The sequence below is a fragment of the Barbus barbus genome, assembly GCF_936440315.1.
Source record: "Barbus barbus genome assembly, chromosome: 18".
Classification (NCBI taxonomy): Eukaryota; Metazoa; Chordata; class Actinopteri; order Cypriniformes; family Cyprinidae; genus Barbus; species Barbus barbus.
In genome coordinates this window covers 7161571-7182131 of record NC_136746.1, presented here as the reverse complement: position 1 = coordinate 7182131, position 20561 = coordinate 7161571, and the positions used below count along the sequence as shown (strand labels likewise).

Below are 20561 nucleotides of genomic sequence, written 5' to 3'. Positions count from 1 at the left end.
TATGGGTAGTGTAGTGCGTGGCCACGGTTACCGAACACTTCACTAATGGACTTACAGAAAAGATTTTATTACTCACTTTCACACAGAATGGCCCTACAAATAGTGATCTTGCAGTGACCTTAAATGCTGTAAAATATCATTTGTAATTCACTCATACTCTTGAATATTTTATTTTCTTACAGTGTTTGCAAAGTTGTGCTGTGCATTTTAACCACTGTGTTAAACATTTGGACTGCACTCTATGGCGTGACATCTATCCCAGAATCCCCCTGTCCACATGCACAGACACGGGCATGGCCACAGCTATATCCAGCCATCTACTGCAGGAAGAGAGGAGAGGAGACAGGAAGGAGATGCAATGACTCGTGGGAATGATATCCACAGCGATACTTATTGGGAGAGCAGAGACAGACAGAAGGAAATGAATCAATAGAAAGAATGAGAACGCAACTCCGTAGACCCAAGTTTGGCTGATGGCAGCCTGACGATGACGAAGATGATGATGATGATGAAGACGGTGAAATACCCAAAGTCACAAGGCAGCATGAGGGGAGAGGAAAAGGAGAAGAAAAAAAAGGAAGAGAAAGATTTAATTTTGCGCTTATTCTTATATTTCCATTAACCTGTATGTCTGCAAGTATTAAATGAGAGAAAGACAAGAAACAGAGAACAGAAAGATAGAAACTAGAATGACAATACATTTGCAAACTTCTGGATTTCCACTTTTTCATTAGTTAGAAATGAATATCCTGTAAAACTCATCAACTACAATTAAACCTTTTAAAAATATTGTGGTACAGTAAGAGCGGAAATAAAGCTAGAAACATTTATCAAGACAAACTTAGATGTTGGCTTGAGAAAGACTGACCAGCAGTTTAGAATAAAGTAGATATATGTGACCCTGGAGCACAAAACCAGTCGCTAGGGGACATTTGTAGCAATAGCCAAAATTATGGGTCAAAATTATCGATTTTTCTTTTATGCCAAAAATCATTAGGGTATTAAGTAAAGATCATGTTCCATGAAGATATTTAGTAAATTTTCTACCGTAAATATTAAAACTTATTTTCTGATTAGTAATATGCATTGCTAAGAACTTCATTTGGACAACTTTAAAGACGATTTTTTTTTTTTTTTTTTTTTTACCCTCAGATTCCAGATTTTCAAATAGCTGTATCTCAGTCAAATATTGTCCTATAATAACAAACCACACATCATTTCAGATTATATATAAATCTCAATTTTAAAAAATAGACCCTTATGACTGGTTTTGCGGTCTAGGGTCACATTTTATAGTTTTGATTTTGAAGAGAGATAGAGATGAACTCTAAATTTAAATTCTCTCCCTATGCTTTTCGATCATTCTCGGATATGCTGCAGAGACGTGGTGGCAAATCTGATTTCCACATTCTTGCTGCTTGCTGAATGTATTTGGAGATGATTTCGTTAAAGCAGTTCTCTGAGTGAGCTCGTGTCCTGAGAGCACCTACGGTAAGACATGATGGGCCCTTCCCGAGCTGGAACAGGTCACAGGGATAATCTCCTTGTACACGACGAGAGATTACGGAGCGGAATGCCACCTGTTTCACCTGTGATTGGCAAAGCTTTATGCAGAGGTCATGGATATGAGATCTCTCCATGCAGAACTAAGACACCGCTGGGATTTATTTGAAAATGAACATAAATCATCAAGAGCTAATGCTATCCTTATACACGCATGAAGTCTTCAGACGTGATTAAGAGCGAGCGGCTCATTTTGAAGTTTTCCAGTCATGCTAAATTACTCTAGACATAATTTTGCAGACCACCAAAGAGTGATAAAAGATTCCTAAAATAACTTATTATAGATGCATGTTTGATAAAATTTTCATTTGAGCGAAACTGGAAAAAGGCCGACTCGGGGGAAAATTTAGATTCATATTGGCTTTAATAAAACATGGAATCCTTTAACAATTTATTACAACAACCAACAGCAGTTTCCAAAGATATTTTAATGAATGCATCACACTGAACACATGATGCACGGTTTCTGTGATGCACAATCACATTCAAATAATCTTTAAATCGCATTCATCCTAATTGAATAACATTGTCGGGGGACAACTGCAGTCTATGACAGTTATTATGATGTATTAGAACATCCAGTGGGAATTGTTTTATACTCCGTGAAGAAAAAGAGGCTGAGGGACAAATTTGTACATTTATTCAATCTTTAGCTTTTGATGTTGCTAATTTTTTTCGCTCTCGATTGTTCTCAGACAATTACTTTGGCTTTGTTTGAGCACTAAAGAAAATTCTCATCCAAACAAAGCTTTTATGAAAAAATTACATGAGTTCTGTCTGCCACCAAATCGCCTGACCGATCCATCAGCACGGCCTTATAACATGACAATTATGACCACTACCAGAGTGGTCATTCAGTACCCTCTGCATTTCTTCTTTTTTTTTTTTTTTGAAAGCAAAAAACATCAATGGCAAACCAATCATTTTGAAAGGGAGCGGAATCTGCTTTGATTTCTTGTGACTGAATTTTAAACAGTACTGGAGTGGCAAATGAATGACAGCATGACAACACTGAAGTATCGTGGGTCTTTTCCTGTAGAAGTGTTTATCATTTAAAAATTAATATAATTTAACATTAATGCTTGAAAGTCTTCGATGCACTTAAAGGTACAGGTCACCCAAAAATGTACATTCTCATTTACATTTATGCATTTAGCAGACGCTTTTATCCAAAGCGACTTACATTGCATTCAACTTACAGTTTTTACATTTTATCAGCTCTTGCTTTCCCTGGGAATCGAACCCATGATCTTGGCGTTGCTAGCGCCATGCTCTACCATTTGAGCTACAGGAAAGCCTGTAGCCTTCTCATCACTCAACAGTGATTCTCATCACTGTTTTTCACTGTTTTACACTCATGTCTTTCCAAACCGGCAAGACTGTCTTTTCCGTGCAACATAAAAGGTGAATTTTTGATGAAAATCCTGGTCACTCTTCAAATTTATGCAAATGCATTATTCAAAGTTAGTGGGGCAGTCATGGCCTAATGGTTAGAGAGTCGGACTCGTAACCCAAAGGTCGCGGGTTCGAGTCTCAGGTCCGGGGGGAGTGAATGTACAGTTGAGGTGCCCTTGAGCAAGGCACAGCACCCCTGGCACCGTAGCATAAATGGCTGCCCACTGCTCCGGGTGTGTGTGTGTGTGTGTTCACTGCTGTGTGTGTGTGCACTTTGGATGGGATAAATGCAGAGCACTAATTCCGAGTATGGGTTACCATACTTGGACAAATGTCACGTCACTTTCACTTTCAAATGCAAGGATGTCAATCTCCAAAATAGCAAAAAAAGAGGTATAAATGACCCTTTTGAAGATATTCAATAGTTTTTTGAGTCCTTTTTGGAGCTTGCCTGATCCCAGCTGAACTCCTCTGGTGTGACTTTAAATGTAGACCTTGAGCCAAAAACTCATCACCAAACACCAATGACTTGTACAGACACTATATGGACAAAAGTATTGGGACACCCCCTTCTTTAGAACAGAAGGCGGCACTAACAAAACTGTGGCAACAAAGATGGAAACATAATGTATTTAAAAACTGTATTTCCATCTCTGTTGCAACAGTTCTGGACGTGTCTAAAATGACTGTACCCTTATGTACAAGTCATTGGTGTTTAGTTGATGAGTTTTTGGCTCCAGGTCTGCATATAAAGTCACACCATAGGTGAGATCAGGACTTGGCTTTCTGCAGACCAGTCAAGTTCTTCCACACTGACTCAATCAATCGTGTCTTTTTGAACCGTGTCTTATACACAGAGACACTGTCATGTTAGAATAGAAAAGAGTCCTGTCCAAACTGTTGCTATAAAATTAGAAGCACACAATTCCCTAGAATATCATTATATGCTTTAACATTAAGATTTGTACTCATAGAAATTATTAAAGCAGTCAAACATGTTCATTAGAAGGGGGTGACCCAATACTTTTGGCAATATAGTGTCCCTCAAGTCTAACGCATTGGAAATATAAGTACATTATTCAAAGTTAGTGGTTGACAGATATATCACCAAGGCTGATGTATAAGCCAATATTTAGTAAAAAATATTTAGCATATTTGGTAAAAGCTGGAACGTTTATTTTGACCGCGCTAATTAAAGTAATGATGTGCATGTATACATTTTTACTGCAATATTCTATACAAAAAATAAGAATTGTCCATTTTGATTTTATTGTTACTTTAAATTGTGTTATGTGATCTGTATCAGTTGACCTATTCATAACTTCCTTTCGTCTTCCACAGCAGTCAGGTTTGGAACGAGAAGAGAGTTAGTAAACAATAATTTCTAATTTTTTCACATTCACTTTTGTAATTGTAAACATTCTCAGTAGAGTAGTGTGGTCCCAACAGCTGAAATGTTTAGGAAAATCATGATAACAGGACTGTACTCATGTTTTATGCACAGCAGTGAGATGAGAGCAGTGGGAAGTGACTATGATCGTCTATGGCATGATTATTTGCCTATGGCAGCTCATCTATGAAGGCAGGGTCCAAAATGAACATCCAAAAGTCAGTTAGATTTGGCTTTACACTTGGTGAGTAAACAAAACTCACAGTTGGTTTGTAGTAGAACTGCAACAATTTAAAACACAATGCAAGAACAATGGTGTTTTTATCTCAAGTGCACATCAAAGCAACACAATCACTGTTGCTTGTCTTCCAACAACAATTTTCCCAGTGGAAAATTAGCTTCCAGCAAGCATGAGTGGCATGAGGAATACTGTTACTTGTTTGTTAGTCCCTGGAGAATGAAGCAAAGCGAAAGGTTCCTCAATTACAATTCATAATACTTGTGACGAACTGACTGAGAGTGGAGTCGTTAGGGCACACAGAACAATTAAACGGCAAATAAAGACATCAGTGTTTAAGATAAAGGACTTTAGAAAGGGAAAGTGGAGTGGAGTGTAAAGGTTACCAGGGCGTGAAGTTTCTCCTCCAGGTCTTGATTAGCTCTCTGAGACGCCGTGTAGCTGTTCTGCAGTCTGTAGGGGGGAAGACAAAACAAATGTATGTCACTGTCAGGGTATAAAGCTATATCCAGATGTTATATGATATATCCTGGTGCGGTGTGGCATTGAGATGGGCATATGGCAAACAACGCAGGAAACAAGCCATACAATATAATGGTAGCCTATCTGGAAGAGAAATGAATGCCAAAAAGCAAATCTTGTTAAGATTGTGCATAACTTAATATAATGTAACATAATATGTATGTATGTGCGCGTGTGTAAGTGCGAGTATGTGTGTGTGTGTGTGTATGTATATATACACACACACTCAGAGAGTTATGCTAACGAAAGCTGTTAATTTGATCAAAAAAGCAGTACAAGCAGCAATATTGTGAAATACTACAATTTAAAATAATTGTTTTCTATATTAATATATTTTAAAATGTAATTTATTACGGTGACGCAAAGCTGCATTTTCAGCATCATTACTCCAGTCTTCACGGTCACATGAGAAATCATTTTAATATGCTGATTTGCTGCTTAAGAAACATTTCTTATTATTATCAATGTTGAAAATAGTTGTGCTGCTTAAAATTTTTCTGGAAATGGTGATACCTTTTTTTCAAATGCATGATAGGTCTTATTGCAAATAATTCATCCATTCATCCAAGTTTCGCTTTTTACATTTTGTTTGGACATATTTAATCAAAATGCAACACACATCTCAAAATCCAAACAACAACCCCTCACTACATTTTTTTTGATAATCTGTAACACTTGGATATACGTCTTGAGGAAGAAAAGATCTGTTGCTACTAGGGCTGCCCCTAATAGTCGACTAACCAATATAAAAATTTAATTAGTCGCTTAATCACAGACAAAAAAAAACAAGTAACATTGTAAGTGATGAACAGATCATTAACAGCTAGGCTATGTGGTAATTACAGTACATTGGTCGTTTTGACCTCAAATGTGGTTTATCATCTGAAACATAAGTAGCAGCAACATTACATAACCATTCGCTTTAATGTTAAAGATGAACAGTACAGTATTAACTGCATGACAGTTAACTTAGAGGAGCCGGAGCGATCGTTTGAATTAAACTTAAAATACTCAATTTTTGCTCATACAGATAAGAGTAATAAATCTGTCCAATCTGTGAAAGGTATATTTTTATTTGTGTGCACTCACAATAACAAAACATTGTGCTTTTGTAAAATCATGAAAGCAAGCAGTCTCTGCGAACTTGAGCGTGTCCAAAAAATTTAAAATAAATTAAGATCTCCTCTAAAAACTTTTCTTTTGTGCTTCAAGGAAGAGAGAAAGCCATATGGGATTGGAACAATTCCTTTAATAATTTACATTTACATAGTACTTAGTATGTTTAATATTAAAGGTGCCATAGAATGAAAAACTGTCTTTACCCTGGCATATTTAAATAACAACAGTTCTGTACATGGAAATGACATACAGTGAGCCTCAAACACCATAGTTTTCTCCTTCATATGTAAATCTCGTGATTAAAAAAGACCACTGAAAAACAGGCGAATCAGAACATAACACCGACTGTGACGCAACAGTCGGGATCACTACGCCCCCAACATTTGCATAAACCCGCCCTTGTTCTAAGCCGGCCGAACCATCAGAAGCTCTGCAGGTATTGTAAATAAACAAGCGCGGACAACAGCGAAAATAAGAAAATAAATGTTATGTTCCAGGCCGTGCAGGGGGTGTGAAGTGCAGGGATGGGTTGGTGTCTGTATTCAGAAAGGCACAGAAAGCAAATAACGCGAGCCACTAAAGGGACATGGTTAGCTCCTTGCTAGCGGTAGCCTGTTACAGTACATAAGATTTCACTCTCAGTAAGGAGAGATGAGGATGATGGCGAATGACTTACAGATCCTGAGCACCACTGACAAGCATCTGATCTTGTGAAATGTGTGGTAAGTACTGTTGCTCCATAATGTAAACGTAGTTTGTGTGATCGAGTCTCTTGAAAGTGAAACTATAACGCGATCGATGGATCGTTCAAAACCAGTTTCAATGCCTCGCATATTAATAACGGCTCCCTGATGCCCGCGTTTTATATACAGTATAATTACCCGACGATATAACTGCAAGAGAAAGTATTTAAATATATATTTTCCTTCTTGCTGATGAGCCGTACTGTGAAACAGCCAATCAGAGCAGAGCTCATTATTATTCATGACCCTGCCAAATAAGCCAATAACAGACCGTTTCATTCTAGGGAGAAATCCTAGGGTTGTAAATGGACATGTAAAATCGTTTCTGGAGGTTTTTTGCCCTTACCTAAGCCACATACCTTGTGTGTAGATATCAGAGAACAATTTAAAATACTGTATCAATGCATTCTATGGCACCTTTAATAATTTACACGGCACTTTTTCAGAGGTTAAGGAGTATTAAAGACCAAAAAGTCATCTAAGAAATAAGGCGTGGGCTTCATGAGGTGATGCTGATACCTTTTGATTTCACATCTTCATTGAATCAACACTGAATTCATGAAATGAGATTCAGCACAAGGTACCAAGGCTTCTGTTCATAAAACCTTTAGAACATCGATTCGAACACAGAATTTGTGCTTACAGAGACCATCTGGCCTGCATGCCACATTATCTCCAACTGCTGCTTTTCAAACCTCAATCTCAATCACTCTTTTCCTCACGTGGATCAATACTGTTCCGCTGCCTAGCAGATCTTAAGGGACTTTCACTGTCTGGCTTCATAACAATTAGAATTTAATCAATTCATTTTAGAAAGCGGAAGTGATTTGCGCTGAGCGCAGTCATAAACTATAGCAACAGTCCATAGCGGCGGACTGTCGGTGCTGATGGAATGCAATAATTACTGCTGCTTGATGACCGCTCTGAATCACAGAGGAGGGGAAGGTCCAATTGAACAGCCTCAGAAGCTAAATAAATTCAATAAAAACACACAGAATAAACAGGTAATTAAACAAACAAACATCTAACACAATACCTCTCATTCAAGGGTTCCCAGAACACCTGGTGCAAATCGCCACAGCGCATGTGACAATGTTACAGCGTTAGATCAGAGATGGCATTCAAACGCCTACGCTGCAGAATCACTAACCAATTACAATCCAATTAGGCTATTATCTGCGGAGAGCTGGCATGCAGGTTTAGGATGTGGCAGGCGGGGAAATGGAGCAGCAAATGTGAGCACCACACTTTTTGATGGAAGGAATGCTGGGTAATTCAATCTCTCTGCCGTCTGAAAGCATATAAGCCGGAGATGCATCCTGATTGGAGATAAAGTGGCATGATTGCAGCCAAATTACACACCGACTCAATCACAAAGCGCTGCACTCAGACCATCAGGGGCATATCGAGCTGATATGAGCCCATGATTAAATCATCAGAATCTGCACTCGGATCTGCTGATCTAAAGCTGAACTTATAACATTGTTTCAGAACAAAGTGTGAAGTGACGTTTACAGTGAGAAGGCCTTTTTTTTATCCTAAAATGCTGCATGAAAGACAATCACAGCCAAACTATCTGAGTTTTGATATACAGTATGTAATGGGATTTTGGAACAATGAGATTTCATTAAGAGGCAGAGCCACTCAAAATGTAAAAAAAAATTTTGGATAGGGAAAAAATGCCTGTTCATACCAATATGAATGTTTGGTGCACAAATTAGTTGTGATAAACATTTTAATTTGAATGAACAAACATTTGCATGCCATTAATGGAGTTTTAATTAATGTATTTACATATGCATATATGCATTTCTAACTTTTTTTCCCCCAATCACACCATGAAGAAAACTGGTTGACCAATAAGAGTTGCTCTTTTGATCACGTTTGGAGAAGCTTTTGTTTTAGTGCCACTCATGAACAGACCTGGCTCTCTCTCTGCATTGCATTTTTTATTATTTAATAATCTTAGCGAATAAAAAAAAAAAAAAAGAAAAGTGAATGGCTCTTTGAAAACATGTTTGTTCTTTCTTCTCCACAACAGACTGGTGCCAGAAATGGAAATATGCACATTGTTAACCTTGTGTGGGGTGTGTGTTTTTATTACACATATAAAAGGCAATTATGAAAAATGTCAGTCACATCAAATCCAGAGAAAAACATAAGGAAAAAATGTAAAAACAAAAGAAAAATCAGTATGTTGATAAGAAAACAGAACATTATACTGTACAAACAGCATATTGTGCTGTATTTCTATTTTTCACACTTGTCTGAACAGACAAATTGCATTCAAATATCGGATCGAATTTTTGTACCTTAAAGATTAAATGCATTATCAGCGCACAATATTCCAAAGAAAAAAGTTTGTCTTCAAAATCTATGTGTCCTTGACATGCAAGTCGCCTTCGCTCACACAAAAAAAAAACCCGTCTGCATGTCAGAGGCAAGTTACATAGATGAACTGGTCATTACCGTGCCAATAAACCCTTACACAAATAACAGCCTCACAGCGAGCTCGTGCTCATTAAAATCAGCCACAATCTCACGCTGCTGTTCTCCTCCCTTACCTGTAATGAAAGTAACACATTACAGCCACTTAAGCCTCTCAAATGCAGTTCTTAATTAGCCTGCAAAAACACAAGGCTTTTGTCAAACAATAGAGCTGCTTGATTGCTTGTTAAACATTTTTTATTTATTTCCTGAAGACTAGGCTGTCAGGCACTTTTTTTTTTTAAACGGCACAACAGAACAACATTTGTTGAGTCAATTTAATTAACATTGCAGTATAGCATTTCAAACCAAATTTTAAAAAATGCTTATTAGAAAAACTTGTGACTGACCTCTTAATTAAATAACTAAATAAAATATGGTTCAATTAAACACTGCTGTGGTGTATTTAGATTCCGACTGAATAAAAGGTTCTCTATTTCTGTAAAATTCTGGAACCAAATGATTTTCATGATGTTTGGTTCTGTCAATGACTCCTCAGATGTCTGCTGATGGACAGACATGCTAAAATACAGTTTACTGTGCTGCCACTGAAAGTCATTATGTTTTATACGAGTTGTGAACTTGCAGTCTGAATTGAGTGCGATTAGAAAAAAAAAAGGAATCGTTAAATGGAATTGGAACCAAAAAAGTTCCATTTCTTATGATTCATGTCAGAGAACGCCATTGCCCTTCGAAATCTCACACGACAACAAATGTATTAAAAACTGACGAGAAAGGAGGTATTCCAGATGTTTTATATGTGGTTATTATCCAGGCAAGTGTGCAGTCCTCTCATCTTCCTCTGGACTGTGTCGGCCGGACCAGCATGCTTTGCGCTGCCGATCCCGCTGTGCTTTGTAGTGCGGCCTGCAGCAGGGGTCCTGCAACTCTACACAGCCGCCGGTCAGTGCGATTAAAGTGATGGCTGCCAGCTTCATATAACTACAAAGAGCTCAGTAATTTGGCTGCTTTGATCATAATCATTAAAAATGGATTGCAGGGGTATGTCTCATCTCCCTCCCTCATCTACGCCTGCAACTTCAGTAAGAAAGATGCTGTATACCTCTTTCCTCAACACACAAGATTCACGCTGGAAGACTCTTGTCATTTTGCAGTCAGAGGTTTGTGGATAAATGGTTGGGCTCCATGATTTTCACAATGCAGAAAATGCAAATGGAATCCAGTCATACAAATGGAATTTACAGTATAATGCGGAATGTTATGGAATTTGTCAAAGTTCAGATATATATACACACACACAAAATGCTAATTTGCTGCTCATTTATTATTATCAATGTGGAAAACAGTTGTAGTAGTGTCGAGTTAAGAAATCTTGTAAAGTTCACAAGAACTGTATGTGCAATATGCTTTTTTTTTTTATAAATGTAGCTAACCTTCTGAATTTGTCTCTCATTTTCTCCAGGTCGTCTCTGGTTCGACCCAGCTCTGCCTGCATGTAATGTCGACTGGTTTCGAACTCCGTCTCCATCGCCTCCATCTTATGAGTGGTCTGGGAGAGCCGGTGACGGAGGTCTTCATTTTGCTGCTGCAGGATCCTGCAAAATAAGTGAGAGCAAGTAAAGATATGAAAAATGCATCGCTGACACGAGAAACAGTTTGTCAAATTGAGTTCACAACGCTGTAGAAGTAAAGGGTGACAATCTACAGCACTCTCATATATTTAAATTTTAATTTTACTACACTAGCATAAAGGACTCTTTAATATGAATAGTGAAGACTGTTTATCATCCCCTTGCCATGCCCGGGAAAGCATGTGTGTGCATATTTCCTGATGCGCATCTGTGCGAGCTCACATTTCCTCTCAACACATATAGTATTCTTTTAATAGATCTCTGTCATGTTTGGTATCATTTTACAGCTCATATTCTGAACAGAAATGTAAAGAAGAAATAGTTCTGATACACTGTCATTTGAATATGCATCAAAGACTAGACTGTTATGCTGTCTCTCCCACATCAGTGTTCGTACCTAGATTGTTTTTATAAAGGGTTTTCACTCAAAACATCTGCTGTAATTTCTAATCCAACATCAAATATGACTTCACTCATCTTTCGTTGCCTAAAATGCCAATTTTGGCTTTAAATTGTATTAATTTGATATGCATTACCATCCTAAGTTTGGGGTCAGTAAGATATTTTAAAGATTAAATAAAATTACATAGTACATATTATAAAAATAATTTAAAACAAACTTTAAGATGTTAATGAACCTATTAGGAATGCACTAATAGAAATGTATTCTAAATGTCAGTACTGGAGTTGATATGATGCCTGTTTATATAATGTATTCTATTATGGATGCTATTATTTCAATACACACATATTTTGCTGATTTTATATATATTTATATATCAATGCATCTTATTTATATTATTTCATAAATAATGTGGCTACATGCATATGGAATATTCCTCACATTAAGCCATCAAAACAAATATATTAGAAAAAAAGGATGTTATATATTTTATATAAATTAAAAATATATAATTAACAAAAATAATACAAAACACAGTTTCATGGCCTGTACAACATATGTGTGTCTGATAAATGTTCTCAACTCTCAGACCAAAATTTAATTGGGACTACTGTATACTTTCTGTAATTTCGTAATCTTTACAGTCATGCCAATAAAGCACTGTGGACTAAGAAAGAACAACAGTGCAAAACTAAGAGGATGGCCAGTAAACAAAACACCCTATAGACTCTATTATAAGACTGGAGGTGCACCTGAGCAATGTGAGCTTTCACAGCCTACATACAAGACACAGGGAGAAGGTGTCAAACACATAATGATGCCTCAGCCTACACCCCGGCCAAGACTCCTGAAAGCTGCCAATTACTCCAAAGAAAACCACATCCACAATACTTCAAAGCAACCTGAAGGTGATGAAATGGGGACTGGGGAAGTAGAAGCACGGTTTCCAAACCTGATGCACAGACAATTACTGTACAAACGATTCGGAGCCCCATGATTAAAAGGCTCTCTGCAGTACATTAGGCTAAATGTTGTGCCTACTGAGAGCGAGTTGAGTGTTAGTCATGCAGGTGTGTGAATGTGTGATCAGGAGGTACAGGAGCAGCGTGTGCGTGCGTGTGTGTGTGTGTGTGAGAAGAGCAGCTGGCTCTGTGCTGAGCTGAACGGGCAGCTGCAGTGATGCTGAACACATCTGCTGGGTACCAGCAATCACACTTTGCCATCTCATCCCTATACCCACACAACTGCCAGGCTTACGCTTTTCATTTGGTGTGGTTATCCTTATGTACACTGTGTGTACGGGAGAAACAATGTCTTTTTCCACTGTCGCATATTAATTGATAAATATAAGGTGTATACTGCAAGTTGCAAGAGTGTAGATTTACAGCAAACTACAGTCATAAAAACAGCATTAGAGTACGGTCACATTTACCTCTGTACAGCAAAATGGAATCCATGGGATTTCACATCGGATTAAAGTTTGTTAAAGTGCCCCTATTATGGGTTATGAAAGGTTCATATTTAGGTTTTGGGAGTCCCCAACAACAGGTAGACATGCATGCAAGGTCAAAACACTTTCATTGTCTCATAATATGCAGTTATTGTTACCTTACTTGCTCAACGACTCCCAAACGATTTGCTCAACGATTCATTTTTCCAAACCCCTCCTTTGCGTGACGCTAATCTGCGGTGATTGGCCCGATTGGTCGATTTCATTTAAAGCAGTGTTTGTGAGCGCAGTATTGCTTTGCGTACAGCCGTTACCGGGAAAACAACTCTTTTTAAAGGGATACTTCACCCCAAAATGGCAATTCTGTCATTAATTACTCACCTTCATGTCATCCCAAACCCGTCAGACCTTCGTTCATCTTCGGAACAAAAATTAAATATTTTTGATGAAATCGGAGAGCTATCTGACACTCCATAGACAGCAACACAACTGAAATGTTCCCAGGTCCAGAAACGTAGTAAATACATCAATAAACAGTCCATGTGACATCAGTGGCTCAACTTCAGTTTTGCGACGCTACGAGAATACTTTTTTTTGCGCAAAGAAAACAAAAACTACATAATTTACTCAACCATACTTCTCCCCCGAGTTACATCGTATCACAATGCATACGCATGCTTTCCCCTAAGAATAAACAGCGCTTAATACGTAGATTACGTTCATGCGCGCGCTTTCCCCCCGAACGTAAACAATGCTGATTACATCAAATACGTTCTTAGGTACTCTCTAAAATGGCAGAAGACGTAACTCAACCATTCGAGAAGAATGGTTGAGTAAACTGTTATTTTTGTTTTCTTTGTGAAAAAAAAAAAAAAAAGTATTCTCGTAGCGTCGCAAAACTGAAGTTGAGCCACTGATGTCACATGGACTGTTTTACCGATGTATTTACTACGTTTCTGAACCTGGTAACATTTCAGTTGTGTTGCTGTCTATAGAGGGTCCGATAGCTCTCCGATTTCATCAAAAATATCTTAATTTGTGTTCCGAAGATGAACGAAGGTCTTACGGGTTTGGAACGACATGAGGGTGAGTAATTAATGACAGAATTTTCGGGGGTGAACCCTTTAAAGCACCAAACGCTGCACCTAGTGGCAAAGAATGAATTCGCATTTTCATTCAGACCAACGTGAAAATCAAGTTTTCCCAGGTCTGCGCGCGCAACAAGCGGGTGGGCAATATGCTAATGTTTCATGTTGACATCAACACGAAACTGCTTGGGATTTGTTTTAAATAACTTTATACACTTTGCACTTTCAGATTTAAAACTTTGCAGGATGTTTTCATTCACTTGTGTCACACACTGCATGAAAGGTCATTTTCAAAAATCCATAATAGGGGCACTTTAAATAAACTTTGAACATGTGAATATGCCATGTTGACTAATATAAAGCTGCATAATTTGGAAGTGGCCTCTGAGAAATGGTACTTCAGGCATCGCTTCACTACTTAATCCCCGAAATGTTGCCTTAATCAGTCAGTCCCATGCATCCATTTCAGTGAACTAACTCAAATCTCGGATTCATTTGTGTCATCACTATGTCCCAGTATGTCATTTTGATACATTAATCATTTTTATAAAAAGTACATGTTGCTAAAACTGCAGTTTAAGATGTACGTGTAGCCTGTATATCTGTATAGAAATGACAATGATTAAGTACTGTTAGTTCTTATATTCATTTAGGGGAAAATAGTGTTAAACATGCCTTGATTTTTTTTTTTTTTTCAGATTTCGTATGGCATTTTTTACTTTTACATTAACCTACTTGATGTATTATTATGTCTCTATATCAAAATTTCTAAGACGTGAAATAATGTCAAATAGATGAAAGAAATAGCAAAGTACAATATAATTCACCTATTCATGCTAGCGCTTGTTTAAAAGTAATCTGGCAGCATCTTCTATCAAGTTCATTTGCTTAATTGCACAAAGAAAAGAACAAAACCTGATAGCAGTCATTTTTTGGAAACATAGGGTCAATAATCCACATAGCTAATCACAACTTCAAGTCTTACAATTAAACCTGTTCTTATAACAATTCTATCAAGAGCTTAAAACAAAATGAAGAATCTTATCAGGACCAGCAAAAGCCTGAGCAGCAGGGCGTTTATAACACCTGATGCCTGGAAGCACAAAAGAGTAATTAAACTGTGGTGTAAGGATGGGAGCTTAGACAAGCTTGAACATTCAGTTTGCCAGTCTGCACTTAAAAAAAAAATGGTTCTTTAAACTACAGTAGATGGTTCTTTACATGTATTTAGAACCGCAGAATGATTCCTGAAGAACTGTTTTTTGGGTTCTTTATTCTCGCATTTTTAATTTTCAAATATGCAACTGTCAAAGCCACATCATTATTGATTTTCTGGAGCTCAGCCATCCAACTACAGACTGTAAACACACTCTCAACATAAAAGATGTCATTATTAAAATGTCTTAACTTTAAAGTTGCAACTGCTTTCCAACATGTACATGCGTGCGCACCACAAAGGGTTCTGTTATTGTCACAAGCCAAATAATCTTAATTTAGCACTACTCAGAACCATTTCTCTAACAAATGGGCAGCATATACTCTGACACTTTACAAGCCTCTGCCACTAGTGAACAGCAGTGACTGTACAATATTAAAGCCATCACTCCCATAAAGACTCTTTGACTGATATGTGGTGTTTTGGCTTGGCACATGTTAGGACAAGGTGCTTTGAATTTAGATTGTGTGATTTCATAGGAATATTTATATGGAGAGCTTTGCTCAAATCCAAATAATCCAGAGTATGAGCCAGTGACAGACTGACTGATTTGAAGCAAGGGACAGTGTTGGCAATAGGAGTGAAACTTATGTTTCCTATCCATTTATGGGTTAAAATAACATGGGTTATTTATTACCACCAAAACAGCCTCTTTTAACTATTCACAAAAATGTGACTTTTATAAATCACACAAAATGGCATATTTACCATTGCTATCAAAAAGTAAAAATAAATAATATTTTGAGTCAGACGTAATAACCTGTGGTTCACTGAACAAGTGAGTCATCTGAGGTATTCACTGAGGAGCCTGATTGATTCACTTCATGATTCAGACCAGTGACTCTTATTCAATTCAGTCTAATTTGCAACTAATTTTACGGATTAATTAAAAAGAACTGAGCAGGCGACGGTATGTTGGACAGTACATTGCACTGTATATTGTTTTTGCATGAGCTCAGTGTGTACAGACCAACAAGAAAGCTTGGCTTACTGAATATTGTCAAGATATATGCACCGATGTTTCAGCAACTGAAAATATTTGGCTGAAACTGAAAAATATTTTTTTTGACTGCATCAGTTTGCGTTCATCAATACAAGATATTATTCTTTAATGTTGTGTCTTTCATTTTCACGCAAATGCAAATAGTGACAGCTGATGAAATGGTTAAATGTATCTGAAGAGAAAAGAGGAAACACAACAAGTGGTGGCAATAAAGAGGGCCCCTGTTGCAAGTATCCATCACTGTGTCATCAGACAGAGAGTGATAACAGACAGACTACTGGGAATTGAATTCCACACAGCAGCTCAATAACACATGAATGAAGGATTGTAACATCCAACAGTTCACAGACATCAAATCTTTCATTGACGGGCTCCTGAGATACCTAAGAATATGCAACACCTTTTCCTTTTCTGTGCTAGTTTCGTTCACAGTTCAGAGTGAAGGAAGAACAGAGAGCGGCACTCAAAACACACGTCCAGACCAATAATCGTACACCTGCCAACGTGACACCGCTGAAAGCAACAGCAAAGCAGAGAAACAGGAACATCAATGATTCATGCTATAGACCTAGAAGGGGGCAGGGGTTTTAAGCTATAAATACACCAATGTAACTCTTTTTAGTGGCAAATCCCTTGTTCGCAGTCACATGTTTAGAGCACAAATGGAGCAAAAGAAAGCAGATAACTGTAAAAAGCACAGAAAAAAGTGAGCATGTGCTTTTAAGAGACATGTCGCACATTCCCCAAAGCACTTCTGAAGCAAAAAAAAAAACATGAAATCATCCAGCCAGCTATGACTGGCTTAATTTTTTTCATTATTCGTCTGCCATAAAGGATGCTAAATGAAATGTGAGGCACGCTCACGCACACATTGTGGGTTTTTGTGTGCAAACCCTAACATCTGTTTAGAAAATCCCCCACTTCATTTAATTGAGAACCATCACATACCGCTTTCAGTGAGAAAAAGGTTTCCGCAATTGTCTGTCACACTTTCCTGAACGTGCATATGTTGCTTTCAGGCAAAAGCGGCTTTATCTCTTTCAAGGTTAGATTCTCAACCATGGGCCAAGAACTTAGTGGGGGAAAAAAGCAAACCGAAAAACAGATTGTGAAAAGGGAAATTGGTAAGGACGCTCAATATACTGTATAGACAAAGACAGATCATTTCAAGGCTTATATTTTCAGTATAATACAAATACTGCATAAGCTCTTCAACAAATACTATTCATTTGACATACACTGATTCTACTGCGTGCTAAAATGTTTTAATGTACATAATATATATGTAGTGTTTATATGGAGTGTTCACAAACAAACCAATATACTTGTAAATGGCTCTGAGAATCCTAAAATGAATAGACGTGTCAGAACTGGCTGACAGGAACTGAGTGAGTGGAACATGGCTGTTTTTTGACATGATTCATATCAACACAAGCCATATAAATCTTGCAAAGGAGATTTAATTCTCTTTATTTCTCACCCACATTACCATTATGTGTCTCTTTTGAACACAACAGAATAAATGCTTATAAAATCAGGATTATAAATCAATAAAAATTTGATTTATAATATATATATATAGTTGACAGTCAGTCTTATTAAAATGATCAATAATCATATAAATATAAATTCATTTATATCAGTGCATCCCTAGAAATTATATATGCACATGCAATATACAACCATTCCAAAGGACCAGGAAAAGCCTTTTCAATCACATGCAGACTGGGCTTAATGCTTGTTAGACTTGGACTGGAAGTTCCTCTTGTTTTGTGTCCCCAAGAAGGCAAATATTTAATCACTGAATCAGGAAAGTTATGCCTCATATGCAAGCTAAAAAGCAGATATAAATATTATAGTGGACAGCGAGGCAGCTCACTAGGTTTCGATGAGAGGAGCTCAGTTAAAGTATAAAGTGAAGAGCTCATTGTATCGGTCACTGGTCTCTCAGAGAGGTCAGATCCACAGGCAATCTCATGTGTGTCAAGGATTATTGGAGAATTCTAAAGAGTACATTATATCAGACTCACACTGCTTTTTGTTTTCTGATTAACACAAAGCTTTAACAATTCATTCCAGATTTCCACCCTGAGGGAGTTGGAAACACATGATGGAGAAACCCATCTTCAGACTACATCCACCATCCAGCTCTCTCCACCCATCAAACAGACAACTAGGCCAATCAATACCGCCGCCTGCCCGACCACGTCCTGCATGCTTCCGCCTGGCGTCACATGAGCGAGAGGGTGAAGGGATCAGAGTCAGACTCAGCTCTGTTAGGCTCCTGTCAATCCTACACGTGAGTAATCTGGGATGGATTGCAATGGGTTTTTTTTCTTTTTTTACTGTGCCTTAACTGTTAGACAGTTCACCGGGAGAAACCCTGTCTGAAAAGTGGTGACCATTTTAATGCACTTGACTGTATCACGTTAAAAATGTCTTGTGCCTTCTGCATTCTGCTTTACTCTGCCCTTACAAAACATCCAATATAGGTCAGTTAAAGGGATAGTTCACCTTCAGTTGCTGGTCCCCATTGACTTCCATAGTATGGGGGGAAAAAAAACACTATGCAAGTCAATGGGGACCAACTGAAGGTGAACTATCCCTTCAAACAAGAAACCAAATTAAACAAGGCTTTCTACCAATTAGCTACAAATTTATTTAGTTTTGAGCCAAAAACTGGGGCGACCCAAGTGTGCAATACGTATGGTACTTTTCAGTCCCTTCCCACTCTCGCCAACATTTTTTCTACTGTCCCATCCAGCAATGCCAATAATGGCAAAAAAAAAAAAAATCTTAAAAAAAGGTAACCAACTAGTCGTTTTTGACAAAATGTAATTTAGTATTCCCACAAGCACCACCTATGTATTGATGTTGAAGAGTGGCAACTTGAAGAACAGCTTAAAAAATGAGAAAAACTTTTAAGCTACACCAGATCTAAGGTGCTGACTTTAAAGCATTGGTTTCAGTGGGAGAAAAGCAGCAACAAAGCGAACACAGGCCAGGAAGAGAACATAAAAGCTAAAGCAGTACATAAAAAAAATGGAGCAGAGGTATTGGGAGGCCTTGTGTTGAAAGCCGAACCTCATCACTAGTTATGTGCACCTGCTGGTTGGTCTTGGAGCCTAAAAGCCTTAGAATCCCTATAAGCCTGGAAAGGCGGCGAGACATCTCTGATCAAAGTGAATTCGACCTAGTACCCCAGTGAGCACCTGAGGTGTAGTGGGTATAAGAGAGGATGTCTGGTGTCATTAAAAGGCGGGCACTTTTTCTAATCACAAGACCTCATGGCTTGTCATTCTGACGGTTGCCCAGCATCTGACTGCTCATAAGCCCGTGACTCACCCTATCCTTCTGGATTTTCTGGGCTAATCAGCTGCTGTTGTTATACAGGCATTTCCTCTCCTAATTGGCTCTTGGCCAACCATGCCATACAACGGTAAGAGCCAATGAATAATCAGCTTTAGGGTCAGATTAGATGGCTAATGCTCCCTAACACTTCAATGCATGTCATAAATAATACATGGCTTCTAGAACAAATGAGTATTGAAACAAAGATATTAGCCTACACACTGCCAATCCATATCAGCAACATTTGTGAAGACTAAAAATTAAAACATCAAAATGATGGGAATATAATCAACTTACTTGATCCTGTCGGCATCTGATAAGGACTCCTAAAAGAAAGAATATTCATTAAGTATATGCAAACTGAATATCGTCTTACACATAAATATTACAGAGTATTAGAGGAATCAGAGAATTGTATATTCCAATAAATATTCCACATATCCTTAATACCCACACTGCTGTACTGTATATTTGTCTTTTATACCAAGAGGGCAAACATAACACTTCCTCAAGACTTGAATCGGAGTTGATCTTGTATGTGGCTGAAAAATGATTTCTAAATGTCAGAGCAAACGAAAACAGTGTTCTAACTAGTGATGAAGCAGTTTCATATTATCGCACACATAGAAAACAGTTGTTTTGATGGATAGTCTTTTGTGACTTCTAAATGTTAAGTAGACATTCAATCAATAAACTCTATTATGGCATATATCAATTAAATATTATATATTTATAAATGACTTGTATGTGTTGGTTAATTAATTTAATAATTGCAATAAAAAAGCAAGGGGAAACATCATATTCTGTGCGTTTCTGCCAAACAGGTCAATATGCACATGCCTAGTGAAGCTATTCAAATCGGCCTGTTTTTTTGATGCCAGCTAAATAGCACCATATCCCACAGAGCAGAAAATAGCAAAGGTTTTTTTTAACATTTGTCTAATAAAGCTTGTAAACAACTCTATTTGTTTAAATACTATTTATGCATTTGCTTGTTGGTG

The 20561-nt window shown here is 37.7% G+C and overlaps 1 protein-coding gene across 1 annotated transcript in view; it reads right to left on the bottom strand.

Annotated features, from left to right (window-relative positions):
• tjap1 (tight junction associated protein 1 (peripheral)) overlaps positions 1–20561 on the bottom strand; it is a 99223-nt gene that overhangs the window by 14082 nt on the left and 64580 nt on the right. Inside the window, exons 5-7 of the mRNA XM_079439601.1 lie at positions 19858–19886; positions 10852–11013; positions 4973–5039 (exon numbers count right to left, since the gene is read on the bottom strand). Coding sequence (XP_079295727.1) covers positions 4973–5039; positions 10852–11013; positions 19858–19886 — 258 coding nt within the window. The remainder of the gene's footprint in view (positions 1–4972; positions 5040–10851; positions 11014–19857; positions 19887–20561) is intronic.